Source organism: Ambystoma mexicanum, chromosome 1q (genome assembly GCF_040938575.1).
Source record: "Ambystoma mexicanum isolate Mex_15411 chromosome 1q, UKY_AmexF1_1, whole genome shotgun sequence".
In the NCBI taxonomy this organism is placed as follows: domain Eukaryota; kingdom Metazoa; phylum Chordata; class Amphibia; order Caudata; family Ambystomatidae; genus Ambystoma; species Ambystoma mexicanum.
The window spans coordinates 1,108,113,955-1,108,139,868 of NC_090922.1; the positions used below are offsets into that span (position 1 = coordinate 1,108,113,955).

Here is a 25,914-nt window from a genome sequence, read left to right on the forward strand (position 1 = left end):
GCCCATGAAACCCAACCAGCTGGGAGGAAGGCGGTAACTATCTCCCCTGACCAATCCAGTTGTTTAGAGGCGTGCTTAGCTAAGCCTGCCCTGCAGTATAATTTTATGATGGCACCATGCTCTTTAAAAAGGGTGGCTGACAAAACTCTAGACACTCTTTCCTAAATGTCCTGCGCCTGCTTTCCTGATCTTCTACATTCATCTTTCCAGATTCCAGATCCCACTGCCAAGCCAAAGCACAGCCGATTCCAGATCCCACTGCAAGGCCAAAGCATTGCTGACAATTCCAGCAAGGCCTCAATCCAGAGATCCCACTAAAAGAAATCCCAATAACCAAAGGGAAAAGCTGTGGGGTTCTTTTGGGAAGCATCCTGAAACCAGACTTTGCACACTAACTGCATGCCCGCTGCAACCCTGCCATCCAGCTGTCCTGATTATCCGGTGACCAGACAGGCCCAGCTGTTGCTCTGCTAGGAGAGTCCGCCGGTACCTGGTGACCCGAGCCCTGGAGTCCAGAACCCGGTTGACTGTTCCTAATCCCAAATTTGAGAGCGGACTGTGAGTATCCCACATCTCATAACACATAGTCTACCCCATCTTGACTGTTGTCTTTGTTCTCCAAGCAATGCTATTCATACCCTGATAACTTTTATAGACTGTTCTAATTTTCTGTGCACCTTGTTCTTGTTTCCTGGTGTTAGCGGATTTCTTTCAGTCACCTCACCTTGTAACTCAGTAATGTTTGGAGTAATTTAAGTAATTCCGACATCTCTGAACACGGCGGGAAAAGGTTGACGTAGTGAATTCTTTAACAATATAGTCTAGATAAATTAGTTTAAGTATAATTTGCCTTTCATTTTTAAAACCGATTTTCTCTTTTTAACTGCTCTATTTTTCTAAAAACCAACCTCATTCTACCTTCCAAATCTCTCTCAATTCTCCAGCTGTAGCCCTCCTTTCACTTTTATATTGTCCCTGTGCTGTGCAGTCCGATAGTGTTTTTCACCCGTTTTTTTAAAAACACTTTTTTGCATTTAAAATTGCAAACCAGCAAAAATGCAACTTTTCCATGTGTGAATTCGGCTGCACTGGGTTTTCAATTTCAATCTGTTTTGTGAACTGTATGCTTTTGTGATACCTTGCCCGATGGTTGATAGTGAGATAACATCCCTAATACTGTGATAAAACATATGTATATGTTACACTCACCTGGTATCCACGGGGGCGCCACACGATACTGGATGGAGGTTTAAGCGCTATCCCAGACCCCTCTCTGCTTGGTTATGTGCCAGACGTTGGGTAGCGCCTATAAGAGGAGAATGGAGGGTTAAGATACTGGTTCTGTGATGGGTGGACTCCAACCTCCCTCTGGTCCAAATCCCCTCCCTTGGGGTTATTGCTCACCTTAGGTTTTTTTGCATTGCACTCTCCGTCCTGCGTCTCTGTGCAGGGGCGCGTGGTTGGTGCGGGCGTTCCGTGGACCTAGTTGCTTCACTGGTCCGTGTGCCCTTATGTCGGGTCCAGACCATCTGTGACTCCGACTCTGCTTGCTGTCTTCCAGATGAGTTATGTCATTTCTGTCTTTATTCTGTCTCTTTCCCTCCGTTTTCTCTGTCTTCTCGGCGTTTTGCTCCACTACGCTGTTCCCTAACAATGTCTGTTTTTACAGGGATGGTTGCGATCTCAGAGTTGCCGCGCCGATGGCAAAGACCACAGTGAGTTATTGATGCGGAGCGCTGCGCTGTTTATTGGCGTTAATTGCTAACCTGTATTCTCTTCTCTTCCGTGTACAGGTTGCAGTGATGTTCCGGAGTGATGAGCGATCGAAGCACTGCTTGCCCGGGTAAGTGCTTTGTTAATGCTGACCTTGTTCCTTCTCCCTTGCAGGTTGTGGTGAAACCCGGAGATGGGCGAGGTAAGAGAAGCGCATGGTGCTGCCAGGACTCACTGCTTGCCCAGGTAAGAATTGTTATTAAAGCTGTCCTTGTTTCTTTACCTTTGCAGGTTGCGGCAAACTCCGGAGATGGGCGAGGTAAGCGAAGCGCAGGATGGATTCAAGGCCGGTTACTTCACAGGTAAGTGTTCTTGATCGCTAATGCTGTTCTTGTTCTTCCAGGTTATTAATGGAATCCGGATTTAGGGCTTCAGGATCGGGCTGCCGAAGAAGCAGATGAGCAGGAGCTGGACACAGTGATCGTTACGCTGCAGGAGTGCAGAATAACGCAAAGCGTGTTCTGCTGTTTGGGTGTGGTTTAAATAGCCCAGGTAAAGTAGTTCCAGGCCAAGTAGTTCCAGGCCCAGCCACACCCAAAACACTAGACAGCATGGCTTGGTTCTAAAGAACTGAGCTGTATAATAGGCCTCCATGTTGGATTAAGGTCCAAAACTGGTATTGCTTTATTCCTGATAATGACCCTAGCGCCAAAGGCGCCGGGACTAACTCCATGTATGTTTCTGATGGAATTTTAAAGCCCTTGGGGCCAGTGTGAAGTGCTTTAGCCCCACTGCTGCAAGGGGGCTGTTATACCTGAGGGGGTCAGGGGCATGAATCGTGACAGTATATTGTTAGGAAGAATTCTCTGTTTAGGCTGAATTTCCTAACCTAGTGAGTCCCCCAGCAGCTTTGCTGGATTTGTGGGGTTTATTTTTTTCTCCTGCCAAGAGTGAGACTCTTTTACCCTCACTCTTGGACATGACTTGAGAGTGTTACTGTGACTTGCTATGTGCTTATGGGCTAGGGGGTAATTTTCCCCATAGGCCATCATTGGTTTTTGAATGTGTGTTACACAGCACCCTCAGTGCAGTAGCACAGGGGTGTCTTAGAGACCCCCAAACAGACTCCACACCCTGGGACTGACTACTGTCTCCCTGGGTCAGTAAAGTTACCATTGACTTTACTAGTCTTAACTTAGGAACTTAACCAGTACAAACCATCTTACTGTGGAAGTACTGGTAGGGGCAATTAGATTGCCCCTGGGTCTGTTGTCGAGGGGGTACTGTCCCGTCCCCCCTCGCCGAGTTCTGGCTGGTGGCAGTGGATACCACGGAAATATTCCACCGGAATATTTCCCAATGGGATTTCCCATTGGTTTTTGATGCACCACTTTTTGGTGCAATGTTAAAGATACCGCCGGTTTATTTAATTAATATAAATTCACCGGTTGGGATTTTTTGCCGGAACTCGCCGCCAAAATGGCGTCTAGGTTCACTTCAGTAACCCTGAACCCGAGTCGAGCCTTTGTTCCACTTTTGGCGGGCTTCTGCACAGAAGCCCTCCAAAGTGGTGCCATTCTGTCTGGGTACCACAGGGGGTGTGGGAGGGGGTTTAGGCACCCTGAACCGAGTTGCCTTGCCAACTCAGGTCGCACTCTAGTGTGATTGGCCCAAGTGGTGAGCCACCCCGCTCACCACTTAGCATGTTTGAGTGACAGCTAGGCTGTATGAATGGGGGTTTGCTGCATAAAAGCAGGGTTTTTGGGACTGGTTCTTGAGAAGTCGCCACAGGACCTAAGAAGCCGAAGAGGGAGAAGCCGAGCCGACCTGCCAAGACGACACCACCGGTGAAGCCCTGCAGAATCGTCTCACCACTTTTCCCGACGACAGAGGAGATCTCCCGCCGGAGAGTCTTCTTCCCTTAACTGATGGGGACAACCAGTTGCTGCCTTCTTTTCGCCGTCCCGAAGCATCTAGTGGCCGCCTTGCCTGTGCCAAGCACCCCGGCAACCGGGATACCACTTTTTACCTCAACCGCGAAAGAGGGGTAAAAATCCTTTGTGACCGGAGAACTCCACAGCTGGCCTCATCCCTGGTAGTGCAACGACCTGCAGCCTTCCTCCCCGACGAGATCGCCTCTTCCTCGGGACGACGCCGCGACTTGCACCCACTACCAGGAACGACTACCACCGCTGGAGGATCCTTTCCACTTTTAAAAGGTACTGTGTTCCGCCCGGCCTCCCTTGCCACCGATTGTACGGGGTAGATTTAGCCCTCGGCTCTCGAACCTGGGTAGGTCTGGGACACCCTAACTAAACTTTTCAGAACCATAGTAAAACCGTTTTCTACTCACCTGCAAAGACTTGTGACATTGTGTGATCTTGGGCACATTTTCGCCTGGCTCCCTCCAACGCGGGCCCCGAACTAATTCCCCTTGTTCCACTATTGACTGTCTTTGCTAACCTTATGTGAAAAGTGTTTTACCTTACTGCTCTCTTTAATTTTTGCCTTTTCCCTCCCTTTTGGTAATACTTGTTGGAGTACCATCTAACGTTAAGCGCTCACCTCTGGTTGGAAATAAGTGGTGTTAACTTAGAATTGTCCAACAAATGCTTAGGGATGTACATATGAGTAATAGTAACTGAGTTTGACTTTCTTATCTTTTCCAATGTGCTAGTGTAATTTATGAGTGTACCTTTAATAAATAAGTTTATACTTTACACCTAGCTCTGGTCAGTGTTTGCTTGTACTACTGTGCCTCTGTACCTAATATGTATCCTCTGTATACTACCTAACTCTTCTTGAGGGAAGTCTGACTGCTCAGCCACCGCTACCACAGTGAATCTGTGTAGTACAGACTGCTACCAAGTGGGTTTACTGCCAACACCTGTAGACTTAAAACTTTTGCAGTGGTCCCAGAGGGAACTGCACAAGTTTCTGCCTAACATATATTATTTAACACACATATAATTAATTATTTTTCAAAATCCAAGTGTCATTTTAGACCTTTGCAAAGGGTTTAAAATTATTTTGTGAGGGAAGGTCGGATTTTGATTCTGTTTGCTGCCTCTTATCCCTGCCTACCTGCTGCTTCTTTCTATCCACTCAGAATTCGGTTATTTGTGGGTTAAGGGAACATTGCAGGGGAAAACCTTAACTTGGGTGCTACCTATCCTAATTCAAAAAGTGCTCCTATTCACTTGTGCTTTGGATATGGTCTACTAGAAGGTTAACCAAGTGCATTGCTTCCATTTCTAATGTCATTATCACCCCATTGGCGATTGCTGCCCAACATGAACATTTGTGTGTTTTTTGTGAATATTAAAAATAAATAAATATTGTTTTTTCACCAACCGGCCTAGTTCATGGTCCATTGTGACCCGGGGTATTTGTAAAAAGGGGGTGTGAGACAGGTCGGGTACTGGCTCAATTTGAATTTGTTGAAATTAAAGAAAAAGTATTCCTATTGAGCACCACATCCCAGGCTAAGCCAAGTGTCCTGGTCCAGTGTGCGACGCCCGATTAGAATCCTAAACACACCAACAATTATTTCTTAAAATATTTAACTTTTAAAGGATACAATAATTTGATCAACACATCTGAAAGTTATTAAATAATTTTTAATGGTAGTATGCCAACACGTGTGTCAACCTTCCAATGAGGTTGTCTTCAGTTTTTTTTATCCTGGACCGTAGAGTTCATGCAGACTGCCGCAGGTCGAGTCATTGGGCTGTTTGGAGCGCAATCGCTCGCAAAGAATCAGTACTGAAGAGCATTGTGAATGATGAATCAATGAGCACACAAGTGTATGGAAATCAGAAAGGAGATGCATAGTCGGCTAGAGCTAGTAAGGGAGGCTGAAAAATTGGTATAGAGCTTGAATACGGTTAGGATCAAGAAACGCCCTGAAGAAGACCTCATGGGAAGGTCGAAACATGTGCTGGCATACTATCATTAAAAATGATTTATAACTTTCAGGTGTGTTGATAAAATATCTAACTTTCAATGGATACAACAATTTGAAGAAATAATTGTTGGTGTATGCGCAATTGGGCAAGGGTGCACACATGTTTTTTGTACTTAATCATTTGAAGCTGACATCCCTACAAAGTGTGAAGGAATAGATGTGAGAGCAAGCATAGATTTTGGACACAGACAAATATTTACTTTGGACTTCCCGACACAGACTATCTTTAGTTTTATTTAGGTAGGGAAATCCCACCTCAGCATAGGACAAGGTAGGCCTTATCCCCCACCTCACTGTGATTTTAATGAAGGTTTATAGCTAAAACATTACTCTGTTGTCTGAGTCTACTTCCTGATGCCTTCACACCACTCCTGAACTTTTCATCCCTTTTCTCCTGACTAGCATTTTCTCTTTTACCTTCCCCATAATGTTGCTATGGCTCATTTGCAGTACACCCCCTTCCCAACATTGCTCTTCCTCTCCCACCCAGTTGTACGGCTTCTGCATTATTGGGATAATGCAATGCTAACACCCACAAATAGGAGACCAGGCTCTGTGCTCTTTTCTGTTCTCTGCCCTCACCCCCCACACTCGTAGGAGAAGACAACTGTAATATTCCACACAGAGTTTAGATCTTCTTGTTTAATTTCACTGCAGCCTCACACTAAGGAAAAATGCGTTTGGCACTCTTTCCTCCATAATCACCCAGTTTCTAGTTAGGTTTTAACCGCTCAATGTAAAAGGTTTAGGCTTTTTTGTTTGTACAAACTGAGGGAATATTGTTTTAGGTCTTTGCTTATTGGAACTGACATTAATGATACTAATAATGTAGTCCACTTGCCACCCAGTGCATTAAAATGTGCTACTGCTAATGTTTTATCTGTGCATGATGAATGTGCACTTTACTGCTTCTGAATGACCCCATTTCTTTTTTATGTACATTGCATTGTTTCCAGAAATCAAAGTAGCAGTAGTCAATAGTTCAACAATGAAATAGAATCCGCATCATAAGCAGCAACAACTATTTAACCGTCACAATAGTCTATAGCTTATTGATGTGATCACTTTAAAAGCAGAGAATATTCATATTTTTAACTTCTTGTGCTTTTATGAAAGCTGTTTCCAAAATGATTTTCACTGAAAGTAAATAGGATTGATGAAAAGATGGCAAATACCTACCAAAATATCTTCAAGCTTCATGTCTAATGGGTCATTGCCCATAATATACTTTTTCCAGTCCTCTTGGTCATTCCCATCTTCTTCACCGATATTATCCAGGATCAGTTCAAAGAAGATCACCTTCTCTGAAATTGTGCTGAAGGTGTTGTCAAAGCAAAACATGTAATCACCTTCTTCAGTCTCCACTCTGCAAGGAAATCAGATATTTCATTATATGTCATTCTCATCTGATTGACATTTAACAGGTTCAGTACCTACTAGAATTACAATAACCAGAGATGGGACAAGAGCAACTTTCAAACATACTACTATAAGTCTCAGTCCTCTTTTGACGTGGTTAATGTATCCAAGTTGTGGCATAGTCTCCATAATGTGGGAATTCCACACGTCCTGCCGGGCATAGTGGTATCTCTCTACCAGGATAATACAGATTTAATAAGAGAAAAATAGTATTTGGGAAAGATGATGATCACTCTAGGCCAGTGACTGTAGTAGGGGTGTGCGTAAACAATGCATACTTGCACCATTACTAATCAACCTAAACAGAAATTCTTTATAGTAGGTATTGGCGTATAGGTAGTTTACTGCAAAGTAGATTTAGTCACAAAAGAATTGAATTCTGTTTTATGAATTTCACCGTAAATGTCTGCGCAGGGATGTGGGTTAGGGTAATAAAGGCGGGGGTGAATTGGTGGGGGCTGCGGGAGGTCTCCCACGCATTTATTTGCGAATATATATATATTATATATCAGTAGTAGTGGCCATGTAGGTATGGTTAAGTTGGTGTTTCCATAGGAAGAGCACTTTTTGGGCGGCTTATAACTTCGCTCCCCCTGGACTAATCCTCACCAAACTTTGTAAAAAAAAGTAAATGGCCCACTCTGAATTTTTCTTTGCAAAGTTTGGAGAGGATTCGTCCACGGGGGGAAAAGTTATAGGGGGGAGTCCCAAAACTTGTTTTTTCCCATAGACATAATGGGAAAAAACTTTGCTCACGCCTACAGCCCAAACCGCTGGACGGATTTACACCAAATTTGCGCCAGGAGCGGCGGCTTGGTCCCGAAAGCGTGCTTTGCTTTATTTGGTGTAAATCCATCCAGCAGTTTTTAAAAAAAAATGACAAAAATGTAAGTGAAAAAAATTAGTGATATCTGTGTTCGCTTCGCGGACATACTTCCCTGTTCGCTCCGCGGACAAGACGGTGATAGGGCAAGCAGCTTGCGTGATGTCCGCGGACATCTGATGTGCTCTCATTGGATGCAGTGAAAGCGTGCAGTGCATCTGGCTTCAGAGACGGCCGCCACCTTTGTTCCTCGCATGAGAGGCTTTGTCAGCAGGAGCGGGATCTGCCACCTGCACAGTAAGTCCGCCCATGTCTGTCTCTTGTTCCTCCCACCCCCGCTCATGCCCCGTGTCTCCCCCGTTCCTCCAGCCCCCCGCTCACGCCATCGGCACACGGTGGCCAGCGGAGGGCCGAGGAGCGGGATCTGCCGCCTGCACACGAACGCCGTGTGTCTCTCCCTCCCCCCCCAACCCCCGCTCATGCCCCGTGTGTCTCTCCCCCTCCCGCCCACCCCCCGCTCATGCCCCGTGTGTCTATCCCTCCCGCCGCCCTCCCCCCGCTCATGCCCCGTGTCTCTATACCTCCCCCGCTCATGCCCCGTGTGTCTATCCCTCCCCCCGCTCATGCCCCGTGAGTCTATCCCTCCCCCCGCTCATGCCCCGTGTGTCTATCCCTCCCCCCGCTCATGCCCCGTGTGTCTATCCCTGCCGCCGCCGACCCCCCACTCATGCCCCGTGTCTCTATCCCTCCCACCGCCCACCCCCCCGCTCATGCCCCATGTCTCTATCCCTCCCACCGCCCACCCCCGGCTCATGCCCCGTGTCTCTATCCCTCCCGCCGCCCACCCCGGCGTCTCTAACCCTCCCTCTTGCCCACCCCCGTTCATGCCCCATGTGTCTATCCCTCCCGCCCACCCCCGCTCATGCCCCGTGTGTCAATCCCTCCCGCCGCCCACCTCCCGCTCATGCCCCATGTGTCAATCCCTCCCGCCGCCCATCTCCTGCTCATGCCCTGTGTCTCTATCCCACCCCCCGCTCATGCCCAGTGTCTCTATCCCACCCCCCGCTCATGCACCATGTCTCCTTCCCTCCCGCCGCCCACCCCCTGCTCATGCCCCGTGTGTCTATCCCTCCCGCCGCCCACCCCCCCGCTCATGCCCTGTGTGTCTATCCCTCCCCCCGCTCATGCCCCGTGTCTCTATCCCTCCCGCCGCCCACCCCCCCGCTCATGCCCTGTGTCTATCCCTCCCCCCCGCTCATGCCCCGTGTCTCTATCCCTCCCGCCGCCCACCCCCGCTTATGCCCCGTGTGTCTATCCCTCCCGCCGCCCACCCCCCGCTCATGCTGTGTGTCTATCCCTCCGGCCGCCCACCCCCCGCTCATGCTGTGTGTATCCCTCCCGCCGCCCACCCCCCACTCATGCCCAGTGTCTCTATCCCTCCCCCCTGCTCATGGCCCGTGTCTCTATCCCTTCCCCCCGCTCATGCCCCGTCTCTCTATCCCTCCCGCTGGCCACCCCCGCTCATGCCCCGTGTGTCTCTCATCATCCCCCCAACCCCCGCTCATGCTCCGTGTCTGTCTCCCTCCTTTTCCCCCCCGCTCATGGCCCGTGTCTCCCCTGTTCACCCCCACCCCCTGCTCATGCCCCATGTCTCCCTTCTTTCCCGCTCATGCCCCGTGTCTCCCTTCTTTCCACCCCCTGCTCATGCACCGTGTCTCCCTCGTGTTACCCCCCCACTCATGCCCCGTGTCTCTCGCCTGGTCTTCCCGACCCCCTGCCGATGCCCTGTTCTTTTTATACACCCTGCCTTCCCTTTCCCTGGTGTCCATCTTGGTAAAAGATTTTCCTTCCTACACCTGGACGCCTGCCTGCGGTGTCCTGGTTTGGGAAGAAAAAATCTTTTTTTTACCACCCCAGGTTCCCACTTTGAGAACCTAGGATGCTAGTGGTCTTCCTCCATTGAAAAGGACTTTATGGTTAAGTTGCGCTACTAAAAACCTATGAAATTCAGTAAAAAAAACTTTGTTAAAGGGACGTTATGGTTCAAAGTAAAACCGAAAAACCCCTGAAATTCAGCAGTTATGATAAGATAAGCAGCCATAACTAGCGCCACCGTGCACTGCTAACACTAACACCCAGGACATCAAAAATGACATCACAAATGTCATTGATGTCATCACTGATGACATCACATGTGCATTTACTTTTCATGAAAACTCTGTACAAGCGATTCTTATAATGCTGACCAAAAACTGTCAAGGATCATTGGGGATAAATATCATGAGCTAATGCATTAAGCAAAGCATTGATATAAACAGCATTCTATAATGAAGTTCTATCCAGTATACTAAGCTACTCATGCAGAAACATAGGCAGTGTGTGCAGCATACATGATATAGTGCAATATTCATAATCTTGCCATGTTGAATAGTGAAATGATAACTGCTTTCTTATTAGAGTTTTGCGTACTGTGAAACATGTAATAAGTAAATAAAACCCACTTAATACATAATTATTACAGACAAAACACAAAGAGACAACACATACAAATATGAGTCTATACAGGGACAGCGAAGTAAACAAAAAAGCAGAAGTAGTAGCAGAAAGAGTTCATAACCTAACTGATTGTCTTTATGCAGAGAAAGTATTGCTCCGTTTCAAAGCTGCTACTTACCATATTGTATGTGTATCACATGATGTGACTGCACCCTAAGGAAAGGAGAGGGAGTAATGTATACAAATATGAGCATATACAGGGAAGGTAGAGTAATAAAAATAAAACTATGAGAAAGTGCTGATAACCCTAATGATTATCTTCATGCACAGAAAGGATTGCTCTCTTTCAAGCCTGTGTCTTCCACTATGTATATGTTTCATATGATGTGACTTGACCCTAAGTCTACAAATATAGTCCCTTTTCAATTTTTACTTCCGGACTGTTACTGAAGAAAACTATGTGGCCTAGATGTGTCAGTAAACGGAAAAAAGGGAGAGCCAGACAATTTCAGGGGGTTTTCGGTTTTACTTTGAACCAGAACGTCCCTTTAACAAAGTTTTTTTACTGAATATATATTATATATATATATATATATATATATATATATATATATATATGTACAAACAAGCTTATACTCAGTGTAACAATCCTTACAAAAATCTAAGAAACCAATGACAGAAAGGGAGAAAAGTGGACACACAAGAAAGAAAAGATAAGATTTATCACAACTTTTGACAGTGGAGCGAGAAATGTGAGAAAAATATTGGCAAAACACTGGCAAGTGTTAAGGAAAGACCATGATGTTAATGGGTTATTAAGTACCAATCCAATGGTAACATATAGAAAAGCCAAAACCATACAGTCAAAAGTATCTCCAAGTTTGTTTCAGACAAAAACTAAAATGAATTGGCTCTCAGAAAAACTCAAAGGCTTCCAAAGATGTGCAAAATGTAAAGCATGCAAATTTGTCGAAAATGTTAAAGAATATAAGAACCCACGCACAGGAGGAAAAGTGGAAATTACAAAAACTATTCTATGCAGCACAAAATGTGTGATATATATATAATCAGTTGTAGTTGCAACCTCTGGTACATAGGAATCACAAAATTGGAAGTCAAAATTAGAATTTTGCAACATCTGAGAGCAATTAAAAACAATGATCCGACATATCCTCTAGCGAAACATTTTTCAGAAGTACATAAAGGAAACAGAGTCGTTAAAATATTTTGGCATTGATCATGTTCAACAACATCCAAGAGGCGGGGATAGAGAGCGACAGTTACGCCAATTGGAAAGTAGATACGTAATTGAATATAATACCAAATCCCCGGGAGGACACAACAAGGATGAAGAGCTCTATACGTTTATAGGAGAATGAGTTTAAGGACTACACATGTATTGTCTATTTCAAGAATAGATGCGATTGTTAGATGCCAGAGTGAAAATATGGACATTTCACAACAAATGGTTTGCATTATGAAAAGAAAATCTAACAATGAATGGGGCTGCAAACTGAACAATTATTGGCATAATACCTAGGATTTAATAACTTTTTAAACTATGAAATATGTTTTTCTGATATTTTTTTTTAATACGTTTTTAGTAAGTGAGGTGTAGGTACATGCAATAATCCCGTGCAGTTTTTATCACAATAATCTTTGGACACAATGGCTCCCATAAAAACACTAGACCTCCTTTGGTATTGGGAAGACAAGTATAACCTAGGCATGATAAGAAACTGGTATAAAATCTGTGCACTGATGTTTTTTGTACATGAAAAAAATGTGACATAATATGTATTATGATGTCTTAAGAGAACTATAGCAACTTTGCGTTTTATTATACTTGATGCACGGAGCACTTTATATGTTCTTGAACATTTTTTAGAAAGTCATTGCAATTTTGCATTTGAAATCATCTAAGGCACGAAGCACTTTACCAAATATAGCAAACACAGTAATGAACATGCATAATATTCCTTGAAAGTAAATAAATCAATATCAACTCCCATCACCAAGAATAGTGAGGTTAATCGGTTGCACCTTTGGTAGGTCTCGATATAAAGTTACATGAATTGCAACAATTAACATCAAGCGGCATAGTAAATTTCCCGGCAAACAAATATACATATTTGTATGCCGATTACTGTATTACTACAGATTACATTTTGTGCATACATTATAATACATTTTATTTCAGCAAGCACGTAGCAAATGAATGCAGCAATGTATTGAGTACTAGCACGTTGTACTTTATTAAGGTAAAGCACTGAGCAATTAAATCAGTACAGCTGCTATAGTAAAATGAACAACTTTTGAACAGCAATATTTGCACGATAGTTCATTTAAAATTAATGAGTTTGATTATACATCATATGCACAATGTAGCAATAAAGTATAAAATATATACATTTTTATATCAGTAAACAAAGGGATCAGAACATGATAACATGTTGACATTAGAGCCTAAGAGACCTTCAACATGGCCGCCCTTAGAGGCTAAGGAGAGTGCAATGAATTAGCAGTCTAGTGTTTTTAAACCAAGGAGAGCATTGATGAGTATTGGTTAAATGCAAAGAAATTCCATTGTTCCATTCACAATATGACGAAGCTCGGTTTGGGTGAAACGCGTAATTGTGTGTTTGTTTTCTTTATGTGTCCACCTACTGAATAAGAAAAGGACTTTTTTCACAGAGATGATGGCCAAACGCAATTCTTTGGATTCCAAATGGAGGAATGCCGCTGTGAACCGCGTAATTGCAGTTCTGGATATATATATATATATATATATATATATATATATATATATATATATATATATATATATATATATATATATATATATATATATATATATATATATATATATATATGTATATGTATATATATATACACACACACACACACACACACACACATACATATATATATACATATATAAACAAAAACAGCGCTTTTTTCCGACTTGCTTGCGACGCGCTCAATCCTTGGTTTGTTTGCTCAAAAAAGCATTCAGCAATGCATGGGTGCCCGTCCCATACGTGGTCGGACGCGTTAATACAGAAACAAAAAAAGAGAAAATGAAAGCGGAATACCGCTTCCTGGACGGCACTCTTCCTCAATCATAAAAATCACCAAGATACGTCAAAAAAGGATCTCCATCAAACGTCCTTTATTTGTTAAGTACAGTGGACAAGTTGCTCAGGAGAGAACTAAAACAACTACGCGTTTCACCCAAACGGGCTTCGTCTGGTTGTAAACATAAATGACAAGCTTCTCATTTAAACACTTGTGCATGCGTGAAAAAAGTCCTTCTTTGCTTTCCCTTGAGTTTCCCTCTCAGACCTAATGCATGTTTCTCTGAGTGACATCTTGGAACGGTAAAAGGTATGTACATATATATTTTACATCCAATGTGTTGCTTTTAAAGATCTTACAAAATACTAACCAAGATACTCATAGGCTAATATATTATCCCCATATCAGTCATTTTTAAATCTACATTATTTTGCAATATTCACCGTTTTCCTGTATTTTTTTCATGTTTTTTTGTTTTAACAGCAAACATTGCAATCCCCAAATTGTCCATAATGACTCATTTATAGAGATACTGCCTTATCTTCTTCCCTTATTGCTATTTCCATATATCTGAAGTGCCTCGCGCTTTCAATAAAGTGCATTGTGCAATATGACAATATGTTTTTCCACTCTTCTCAAGCAGTTTGTGCTGTCATAGGTCATGTATTGACAAGATATCAAAAATATGACCAACATTCTTTTGAGAGAAGGTCACTTCCATTTAAGTTACCACAGCATAAAATCTTAAATGCCATTAACAAAGTGCAGTGTGCATTATAGCTGCCGATGTTCCCAATTTTTCCAAGTTACTATTACCTTGAATAAAGTGCTTAGTGCATGATAGCATCGATTAAAATACTTTTGGCAACAAAATGTCTCTCAGTATTACAAGTGGTAAAAACAATCATTTTTTATCCTTAAAAATAGAATGCAGTATGCATCATAATAGTCAATATTTCACCACCTCCACTGTTGCTTAAATGCTGGGTAAAGTGCATTATGCATAATAGCAGCAGATATTCTGTGTCATATAAGTGACAAATGCTACAAATAAATTGCTTGGTGCAACATAACAATCTTGCCAAGGTTTTCCCTGATTATAAAAAAAGCCTTATCAGAATAAAATGCTTAGTACATTCAGTATATAACTTGACTATGATGTTTATAATTACCATGTGTGATAAAACACAATATTCATGCCACAGTTTTCCCTGATTAATAAAAGCTTCTTTGTCCAAATTAAGGTACTTAATGCTTTCACTATATATGGTCACTCCTTAACCGGAGGGAAGAAAAAGGCACCTAGGGGACAGGGGAGGGAGGAAACAACGGGAATGACGCATTTACCAAGTGTTTAAAAAAAAGCCTGTGACAGGTTGAGATAATGCAACCATATTCCAACAAATATGTATGTGATGATTTTAAAAAGCCTCCTACATGTTAAGAAATGTAAGGACTGTTATATAAAACAGTGTGTTAAAAGAAAGTATATAACAAAGAAAAGCAGACCTGCAGTGGCCTCATGTTCTGGGATAAAGCATTCATATACTTATGTATAAGCATAAGACAGATAAATCAAAAAACATTAGAAAAGTCAAAAAACTACTTTTAGTTTCCCACAAATGTATAGAGCTCCTCGTCCTTGTTGTGGCCATCTGGGTGTTTTGTTTGGTAATCAACAATATATTTACATTCAGTTTGTCTCAACCTCAGTTCTCGATTACCCCCTCTTGGATTTGTTAAGATTTTGTCTATACCATAATATCTAAATGATGAGACATCTCCATTGTGTTTTTCCTCAAAATGCTTGGCTAGGGGGTAGGTTGGACCTTTGTTTTTAATCGCACGAAGATGTTGCAGGATACGTAGTTTTACTTTTAATTTCGTACTACCTATATACCATAGGTTACATCCACATATTATCACATAAACCACATAAGTTGTTACACAGGTAATATGTTTGATAGTCACTTCCTTCTTAGTTCACGGATGTATATAGTTCTTCAAAGACACCCCATATTTACAGGCCTTGCATTTGGTACATTTGTAGAAACCCCCCTGATTGCTTAATAGGCATTGATTTGATATCTGTATCGGGGTCGAGAAAAGACTTGGTGATAGTTCGGATTGAAGCGATTTCGCTTTCCTGAAGGTCACACTGGCATTCTTCTGAATGTGTCCTGCGATGTCTGGATCTCTCTGTAATAGTGCCCATCGTTTGGCCAGAATTTTTTTAATGTCTTTAGCCCCATTGTTGTAAGTTGTAATGAAGCGTATATTGTCAGGTTTTGTTTCCAGTAGCTTCAATTCATTTTTCTCCTTATTTCTTCTGAAAATCTCAGTTCGTGTCTGTTTCGTGCATTGGTTAAACGCACTATTGATAGTCTATTTCTTGTAACCTCTTGCCATAAAATTAATTGCTGTAATTTTGGCATTTTTTTCAAAAGTTTTGTTTTCACTACAGTTCCTTTTCATTCTTAAGAATCCGCCATACGGTATACTGTCTTTTAGGCATTTCGGATGTGCGCTCTTGCCATGAAGCAGTGAATTGGTACTTGTTGGTTTCCTATAAATTTCAGTCGTCAGTACTTCATTCTTTATCAAAATCTTAATGTCCAAAAATATTACTTCTAAAAGATCGTGCTGTTCGGTGAATTTCAAATTGTTATCATGTGCGTTCAAGATGTTAAAGAAAACCATCCATTCTTGTTCACTGCCATCCCATAATATAAATAAGTCATCAATATAACAGCGCCAAAGGATCACCTTGTTTGTGTGCATTGATAATGTTTCCTCGGAGAACAGTTTTGCTACCCAAGCTCCCATAAATAGGTTCGCATATGTTGGTGCTACTGTCGTGCCCATTGCTGTACCACACAGTTATTTGTAATGTTGGCCGTCAAACATAAAGGCATTATGTGTGAGACAAAAGAAAAGCATGTCCAATAACATTTGTGAGTGGACTCTAAAACTTAGTGATTTGCTGGATAGAAATGTTTTGATGGCTTCCATACCTTCTTGATGTCTGATACATGTGTATAGAGATATCACATCCAATGTTACTAACAGGTACCCCGGTCTCCATGGTATTAGATCGACTTGTTGGAGAAAATCAGATGTATCCTTGACGTATGATGGCAGTGTCTGGACAAATGGAAACAAGAATTGATCTAGGTATTTTGACGTGTTCTCCAACAGAGAATCAATAGATGCTACAATTGGCCTTCTCAGTGGTGTTCTTTTGCATTTGTGGATTTTTGGTAAAAAGTGTATTATTGGTAGTATTGGAAAGTCTTTTGTTAAAAAAGCCTTTTCTCGTACATTCAAAAGGCCCATTTCGTGCCATGTTTTGAGCTTTTGATCATATTCCATCTTATATGACTTGTATGGATTTGCTGGTAACTTTTCATAATTATCCAGTTGTCTCAGTTGGCGTAAAGCTTCTCGCTTATAATTTTCTGTTTTCAAAATCACAATATTTCCTCCCTTGTCTGATGAACGTATAACAATTGTTCCATCTTGTTTTAAATTCTTTATGGCTATGCGTTCTTTTGAGGTTATATTGTGATACATTTTCCTTTTAGCAGAGGTCAGTTTCTTCAGATCGTCTATGATTAGATCCTCAAAAAGGACTATAAGTGCCATATTGTTGGTCGGAGGAATAAATCTGGATTTTTTCTTTAAAGTGCTTGGTGCTGGCATGTTGGTAAGGAGATTTTCCGGTACATCGGAGGACCATTCCAAATCAGATGTATTCATGTCTGTCTCATCTTTGTCTGCTTGTAATTCTGATAAAGTGCGCAAAGCTGGTATGTCTCTAATGGTAAGGGCCGATGGTATTTCTAATTCTAAAGGACAAGATGTATCGTTGATGTCTACTCCTGCAAAGAATTTTGCCAGCCTCATTTTTCTAATGAATAGATGTAAGTCCACTCTGCATTGCGTATAATCAAAGTTAGATGTCAGACAAAAAGATAAACCTTTGGACAAAACTTGAATTTCTGTGTCTGCTAATATTCTTTCTGACAAATTGACGACTTGTGCATTTTGGGTCATCATCATTGCTTCTGTTTCTTGATCTTCCCAGTGCGTGTCTGCGGGGCTCCTGATTGGCCTCTCTTTTTTGGATTTGCCTTGGCCCCTTCTCCCCCGTCTGTTCTTCCTCTTGTGTATTTCGACTGATTCCTGCCTTGCGTGTTCTTCCCGACCTGGTGCAGGAGTTTCATCTCCTCTAAAAAATTCAACCTTTGCAGGGGTTCATTCGTACCACTTGAGGTCGAGATATCCGAGGATGAACCTGCGCTTGCTTCTATCTCCGATTCCTCATCTGATATAACTGCGATCGAATTCTGTTTTTGGTTTTGTATTCCCTTTCTGATGGAATCATATTTTTTAGAGAAGGTGTAAATCCTTCCACTGGCATAGTCCTCTTTATCACGTAGAAACTTCCTCCGTTTCCTTTCTTTTATCTCTTCTTCATACTTGTTGATGTTTTTATCCATCTGTACTTTAAGCTCATTAGCTGTTTTAGATTCTGCACCCATATATACACTTGATTCCAATAATTCTATTTCCTTCAGGGCCTTTGATCTGTCACTTTTGGCGTATTTCACCAAGGTTGTTAGCATTTTAAAAGAGCATTCATTTGTGGCTTCTCCCCATTCCTGTAACATTTGAGGATCCGGATCTTCATATGTTGGAATAGTCAAAATTCTCAGACCCCTTGGTATCCGTTTATTGTCAATATAGTTTTGCAAGGATTTCATTTCCCACCATTTGTTTCTTTTTTATGCATTTTTTCCAGTAGTGCCATAGACTGTTGTATTGATTTAGATTGGCCAGTCTGTACTTGTGGCGTGCTTTTCTTTGGCTTAATACTTTCACTAAACAAAGCGGAAGCCTCCGCATCTCTGCTTTGCTCCTTGTCCACCATACTCTACAATATCTGTAAAAACGTATCTGGTATGAAAACGGTGCAAAATATTGCTTTTCCCAAAAAGGGAGAAAAGCCCTGTTTTTTCTCTGGCAAAGTCCGTGTTTTAGCCACGAAATTTCAGGACACCGAGTTTAATAACTGGATGGATAACATGCTATGTCATCAAAGCTTTCAAATTGCAGAAATCCGGGAATATTGTATTATATGTACATTATTAGTACAGATTTTGTGGAAGACATTGTCACACGTGCAATATGCACCGCCTACCTTACAGATACCTCCCGTGACCTCCGACCCGAATGGCGCTGCTGTAGAACTGTGCATGCACGGCTTCTCTATCCTCCATCAATTCCGTTCCCTTTACTCTGCGAAACGTTGCTCTGATGGGCGGCTGCGCCGCGGATCCTCAATAAACAAAAACAGCGCTTTTTTCCGACTTGCTTGCGACGCGTTCAATCCTTGGTTTGTTTGCTCAAAAAAGCATTCAGCAATGCATGGGTGCCCGTCCCATACGCGGTCGGTCGCGTTAATACAGATATTGTTTCTATATATACATACATATATATATACATATATAATTTCAAAAAAACCACTAACAAATTAAAAAAGAAAATCAATTAATTCTTCCGCAACCAAATCCTTCCATGAAATCCCATAGATCCGGTATTGCAGCTGGACAACCGATATTTCCCATATGACAAGGCATATGCATATCGGTATTAGCTTATGCGAATGACACCCCGTTGAAAGCCTATACAGAGTACATTGTTACAATGTCATACATTGTTGCCAATGTCAAGAAATCTTCAGTGATGGGGATGTAGGAAAATGGGGCACCTATGCAGCAGGAAGGGTGAAATGAAAACATGTGAAGAATGCAAGGCTGGCTTCGACACAGATTAAAAGATTTAGGTATAACCAACTGTGACATTGGGTTAAGAGTAAAGAGAATAAAGAGGGAGGCACAAATACTCTAGAAAATTATATATTGCAGGAAGGGGGAATAAGAGGAATGATCACAAAGCTAGACTCTGTTCTAGCGGAAGCAAAGTAATAGGTGGACATAAAATAGCAATAAGAACTACAACATGAAATTACAGAAAAGAAATGTGGGAACTGGCCCATAGGCAGTTTTAAAAACTGTCTATGTGTACCCTATGCACTGAAACGCAGATACAAATTTGGTCTAGATGGTACTATAACCAAGTCAAACTAAAAGCAATGTATCCTAATGGAAGTGGTAAATGCAGGAGAAATTGCAGTGGGAAGGCTTCCCTTAGCCAGTCATACAGGGAATATGGCCTGAGCTTATAAAGTTGTGCTTAGACGTTGGATATATAATTAAGGAAATGCTGGGAGTGCAAGTTGAACAAGACCACTACACAGGTTACTAGGTATTCATAAACAAGAGGGTATAATATGTATCTTCTGCACAGAGGCATGTATGTTAAAGCTCTTTCTGGCAGTAAAATTAACAATAAACACATAACAATAAGCTCCAACTATAGGTGTATGGGGTGGGGAGAGTGTGGGAAACGTTGGCGATGGAGAAATTAACAGTCAGGATACAGGGTCACTTGAAGATATTTGATATCATTTGTAAACACTTAAAGCTCTAGATCATGGGTGCACAACATACGGCCCGCGGGCCAGTTGCGGCCCGCCATGCCCTTTTGACCGGCCCGCGAGGCACAAAGACTTTCCTAATGGAGGGCGGCCTGCGGCCGCCCTCCATTAGGAAAGTCTTTGTTGTCTTCCGGGCCGGTGAAAACACTGGCCCTCATTGGCTAGCACACACACGCATCACGTCGCTCCTACGAGCCACGTAATGCGTGTGTGCTGCACCAATGGAGGGCCAGCAGCACTACGGCTGGCGTGGTCCATAAGGCTTGATGCCGGAAGGCATTTCAGCCTTGGACCACGCCAGCCGTAGTGCGAATCCAGCTTACCTGCCTGCCTTCCAGCACGTCTCCGGTAAGTGGTCTGTTTGTGTTTGTGTGTCGGGTTTGTTTTGCTTTATGTTTGTGTGTATGAATGTTTGTGTTTTAATGTATTTTGAGTGTATGTTGAGATGCGGGGGTGGGGGGTGTGTCGGATGTGTTTGAATGTTTGTGTTTTAATGTATTTTGAGTGCATGTTGAGATGCGGGGGTGGGGGGGTGTGTCGGATGTGTTTGAATGTTTGTGTTTTAATGTATTTTGAGTGCATGTTGAGATGCGGGGGTGGGGGGGTGTGTCGGATGTGTATGAATGTTTGTGTTTTAATGTATTTTGAGTGCATGTTGAGATGCGGGGGTGGGGGTGTGTGTCGGATGTGTTTGAATGTTTGTGTTTTAATGTATTTTGAGTGCATGTTGAGATGCGGGGGTGGGGGGGGTGTGTCGGATGTGTATGAATGTTTGTGTTTTAATGTATTTTGAGTGCATGTTGAGATGCGGGGGTGGGGGGTGTGTCGGATGTGTTTGAATGTTTGTGTTTTAATGTATTTTGAGTGCATGTTGAGATGCGGGGGTGGGGGGGTGTGTCGGATGTGTTTGAATGTTTGTGTTTTAATGTATTTTGAGTGCATGTTGAGATGCGGGGGTGGGGGGGTGTGTCGGATGTGTTTGAATGTTTGTGTTTTAATGTATTTTGAGTGTATGTTGAGATGCGGGGGTGCGGGGGTGGGGGGGTGTGTCGGATGTGTTTGAATGTTTGTGTTTTAATGTATTTTGAGTGTATGTTGAGATGCGGGGGTGGGGGGGTGTGTCGGATGGGTGGGGGGGTGTGTCGGATGTTTATGAATGTTTGTGGGGGTTCGGGTCTGTATGGGTGCATGTTTGTGTGTGTGCTGATTTGGGGGGTGGGGGGTTCGGGTCTGTATGGGTGCATGTTTGTGTGTGTGCTGATTTGGGGGGTGGGGGGTTCAGGTCTGTATGGGTGCATGCTTGAGTGTGTTTGGGGCATAGTGTTTGGTTGGGGGTGAGCGGGCCATGGGGCATAGTGTTTGGTTGGGGTGGGAGCCATGGGGCATAGTGTTTGGTTGGGGGTGAGGGGCCCATGGGGCATAGTGTTTGGTTGGGGTGAGGGGCCCATGGGGCATAGTGTTTGGTGGGGGCCATGGGGCATAGTGTTTGGTTGGGGTGGGAGCCATGGGGCATAGTGTTTGGTTGGGGGTGAGGGGCCCATGGGGCATAGTGTTTGTTTAGGGTGGGAGCCATGGGGCATAGTGTTTGGTTGGGGGTGAGGGGCCCATGGGGCATAGTGTTTGGTGGGGGCCATGGGGCATAGTGTTTGGTTGGGGTGGGAGCCATGGGGCATAGTGTTTGGTTGGGGGTGAGGGGCCCATGGGGCCTAGTGTTTGGTTGGGGGTGAGGGGCCCATGGGGCATAGTGTTTGGTGGGGGCCATGGGGCATAGTGTTTGGTTGGGGTGGGAGCCATGGGGCATAGTGTTTGGTTGGGGGTGAGGGGCCCATGGGGCATAGTGTTTGGTTGGGGGTGAGGGGCCCATGGGGCATAGTGTTTGGTTGGGGGTAGGGGGCCATGGGGCATAGTGTTTGGTTGAGGGTGAGGGGGGCATAGTGTTTGGTTGGGAGTGAGGGGGCCATGGGGCATAGTGTTTGGTTGGGGATGGGAGCCATGGGGCATAGTGTTGCACTCCAAGAGTGAACTCAATAATAAAGCTAAAACAGGCACAGTTAGGAGATGTACATCCTTTGCTTTTTTGAGGAAACCTGACTCAACGAAGGCCATACTCCTCTTGGGTAACCCAAACAGCAAACTATAGCAGTCCAAAATAACGGAATGTCCAATCAAGGGTCAATAAAATATATATAATTTAATTAAACAGACGATATACAATAACTAAATCGAAATAAATGATAGCAATGGAAAATGTGTAGTACAAAATGTAAGTTTGAAATGCAATAAAAATCGTTACCCCTCAAAAACATATCTTTTTCAATGTGTTTAATACAAATTGGGGGTTGAAAAAGCCTCCTGACATGTCCCGTCTACCGCCCCGCCCACTTTTACTTTTTGGCCCACTATAGCCCTCATGTAAGGTACTTTCGGCCCTCTGTCAAAATCAGTTGTGCACCCCTGCTCTAGATGAATATCACCATCTCCAGAAGATGCAGATTCCACGGTGGTGGACAATTCAATTTTTGACACAGCCACTTCCAGAAATAACACCCCATGATGTAATTATCTAGCACATTCGGGTGGGTAGAGCGAGGGGAAGGGTAGGAGGTTGGTAGGGATTTAAACAAAGTTTGAACATCGATGCATTAATTTCATGACCGTCATAAAAAAGAAATCCTCAGTGATGGCTATATCAAGGGCAAAGGGCAAAATGCAGAGGAGTTTTTGAGTAGGCAGATGGTGGAACAAGGTACCATTTTCAATCATGTACACCGAAGATTTAATCAGTTGCTGACCTGGGAAGATCACCTGGATAAACTGAGCCGGAGGATGATCCATATTATTGGTGGCATCTTCAGATGTGCCCAAGGCATTGTAACCCTATGCACAGCTTAACATTCATGTTGCTGCATCTGTGGGTGTATCAAGATATAAACTGCTGGGGAATGGAGATAAACAGCCTCACACTATTTTCAATGGGTATAAAATAAGTTTCCATTCACACTAATGTGCACCCTGTATCCAACAAGCACGTACATCATTCATTTGGAGCAGGCTGCCCAACTTATGTAACTATGTGCGTCATTCTAGACCAACAATAAGGCTTTCCTTACGCACACTATGATAGAGGATGTACCAACTGGGTGTTCTGTACATAACATCCCCTTTTTGAGGTACGGCTTTATTGTAGTTTTAAAAAAAACAGGTGCTCTACCAGATGATAGTAGATAATTGACCAGGCACTGTTATTTAAGATATCAGGGAGGAGGAGACTAGCCCTGGGGACATTCCAAAGATCCAGAGAGAAAGGAGGGTTGGGCTTGCCGGATTATGAGAACTATTTTGTGGTGGCACGGCTGCAGTCGATACTGCTGTGGGATCAAACCGGGGGATGGGGGTGGGGGAGCTCTGAAGGGGCTGTTAGGCGAGTTACCACCGAATCGAGGGCAGTGGAACTTCTATGGCACCCACTTGGGGTCAAGGGGAGGTCCACAGTGTTTGAGGCGGTGGGGGGGGGGTACATGGAAGAAATATGTGGGTACGAGAGGGGCTGCAGGGCAATATGATAGGGAACTCCCATGGGGCGTTGTCCAGAAGCTTTGCCAGGCGATTGGGAGGGTTGGAATACAGAGGCTTCGGGAAAAAAAAGCTGTGAGACAGCGGAGGACCTCTTTGAAGGGGGGGGGGAAGCTGCTTACCTGTAGGGAATGGTGTCTGAAGTTTGGTCTCCCGCAGGGTTTATTCTTGGTGTATGGTGCAATAGTTCGTAGATTGGCAGAGATTTGGGGGGAATACCAGATGAACCAGAATCGAGTCTGGTGCTGCGAGTACTGCTGGACCAGACGGGAGATAGGGCACGGATCTCGCTGATCTACAAAGCTCTACGGAAAAGGGATCCCGGAGGGGGAGTTGAAGGTTAAGGTGTAGTGGGAGGCAGACATGGGGCACCAAATATCGGAAAAGGAGTGGGCACAGGTATGTGAACTGGTCCAAAAGGTCTTGCGCATTGCCCGCTTCCAGCTGGTCCAATTCAACATCATACACATAACATATGTAACCCTAGAGAGACTACGGGCAATGAATAAAGAAGTGTTGGATGATTGTCCCAGATGTGGAGCAGGCCGGGCGGGTTTCTGGCACATGATATGGGAATGCGAGGTAGTGGCGGAGTACTGGGGTGAGGTGATTAAAGGGATTAATGGGTTGTTGGGGGGCAAATGGGAGCAGAACCCGATCATATGCATTTGGGCTAAACTCTCAGGAGGGAAAAAAACATAAAATAAGGAACAGGATGGGCCGGTTTTTGCTAATATCCGCCAAACGCTGAGTGGCTATAGCATGGAAACGCCCACAAGGCCCGGCAATAAACATGTGGCAGGCGGATGTCCGTAGATGGGGTATGGCGGAACTGATGACCTTGCAGAAGGCAGAAACTGAGATGAAAGCCAATGACCTACAGCTGCCATGAAGGATGGCTAGCGAGGTGGGGAGGAAAGAGGGGAACAGGGAAGATGAGGTTCAAGGGAGCTGCCACAGAATCACAAGTATTCAAGGGCATTACTGATCTCGAAGGATTGTCTGCTGTCCGATATGGAAATGTGGGGTCTTTTCGGGGGTTGTGATTATGGTTATAAATGTTATTAGTGCGTTTTTTCAAAAAAATTATATCATGAAGTGTGCAGAGAACAGGCAGAGCTAAATAAAAACTTAGTAAAAGTATACCTGCCAGTTGCACCCACAAGATATTGCACAGGAAATGTTTGCTGCACTTTAGCCTTGGCCGATTTCCCCAATTAAATTTAAAGGGCTGCTAGGAAAAGAAGGACCTTCGAGAAATGAGAGGTCACTTTGGGAGAAGTGATCTTAAGACCCTGGTTAAAGAGGGGATGTTTTCTGCTTATAAATTAAGGAGAACTTGTATCCGACCTGTCTTAAAGAAAAGTGGGTATATCCAATACATACCTACATTGCTGCAATTAAAAAAGCTACAGGATACATACACGTAACGCGGTTGGAACTTTCTCATATTGTAGAGTACATTTGCATAGTAAGCATCTGAGAAAAGTAGATCTAGGCATATCATGCATAGAGCACAATGAATGCTTTACTTGGATACATGTCAAATATAAATTGGAAATGATCTTAGCGATGTTGAAGACTAAAATAATATGCGATTTTCCTAATCTCCTTTTTGGCTTATATGTGCACACCTTTATGGACCATTTTAATCTGAAATAACATTGATTTGATTTACTGCAAGCCTCATGATTCGAGAGTTGCTACTTTATTGTGAACAGATGATGATCCGATTGATAGCGGTGTCCATATCCTCATTTATTTGGAATATGCATTTTATGCTACTTCATGAAATCTTAATTTAATACTTTTTGTTTCAGAAACTTTAAAGTTTACACCCTTTATTTACAACTGTATTTGTAACTTTCGCAGAATAAAAACAGTTGTGCAATGCCAAACTCATTCATACATAAAAAGATCTAGGGCTGAATTGGTACTTCACCCGGATGACTATCTCTGTGGGCCAAAGTAGAGGCTCTACCCATTCTGGTGTCAAGCCATTTACATACGTTCACGAACTACAAACATCCAGTACACTTACATTTGCATCCTATTCAAGTTCTTTTTTATTACCTCATATCTTTTTGAGGCTGAAATCTGTCATTCCAATGCAAGTAGATTAAAGGTTCAATTTTAGACTCCTTTTGCCAAGTCCTTTTTAGTTTAGGCTGTTAGGTGTCGCAAGCGATACCTAGAAGCTGAAACTACTGCATTAGAGTACAGATAGGAAGAAATAGCATATGTGGAGGGACACACAGACTGATGGCGTTAGGTTATTTGTCC

At 43.3% G+C, this 25,914-nt stretch overlaps 1 protein-coding gene across 1 annotated transcript in view; it reads right to left on the bottom strand.

Moving 5' to 3' along the window:
- The window catches only part of TMED5 (transmembrane p24 trafficking protein 5), a 204,232-nt gene that overhangs the window by 11,892 nt on the left and 166,426 nt on the right, over positions 1–25,914 (bottom strand). The window contains exon 3 of the mRNA XM_069641828.1: positions 6,860–7,046. Within this exon, the coding sequence (XP_069497929.1) occupies positions 6,860–7,046 (187 nt within the window). The remainder of the gene's footprint in view (positions 1–6,859; positions 7,047–25,914) is intronic.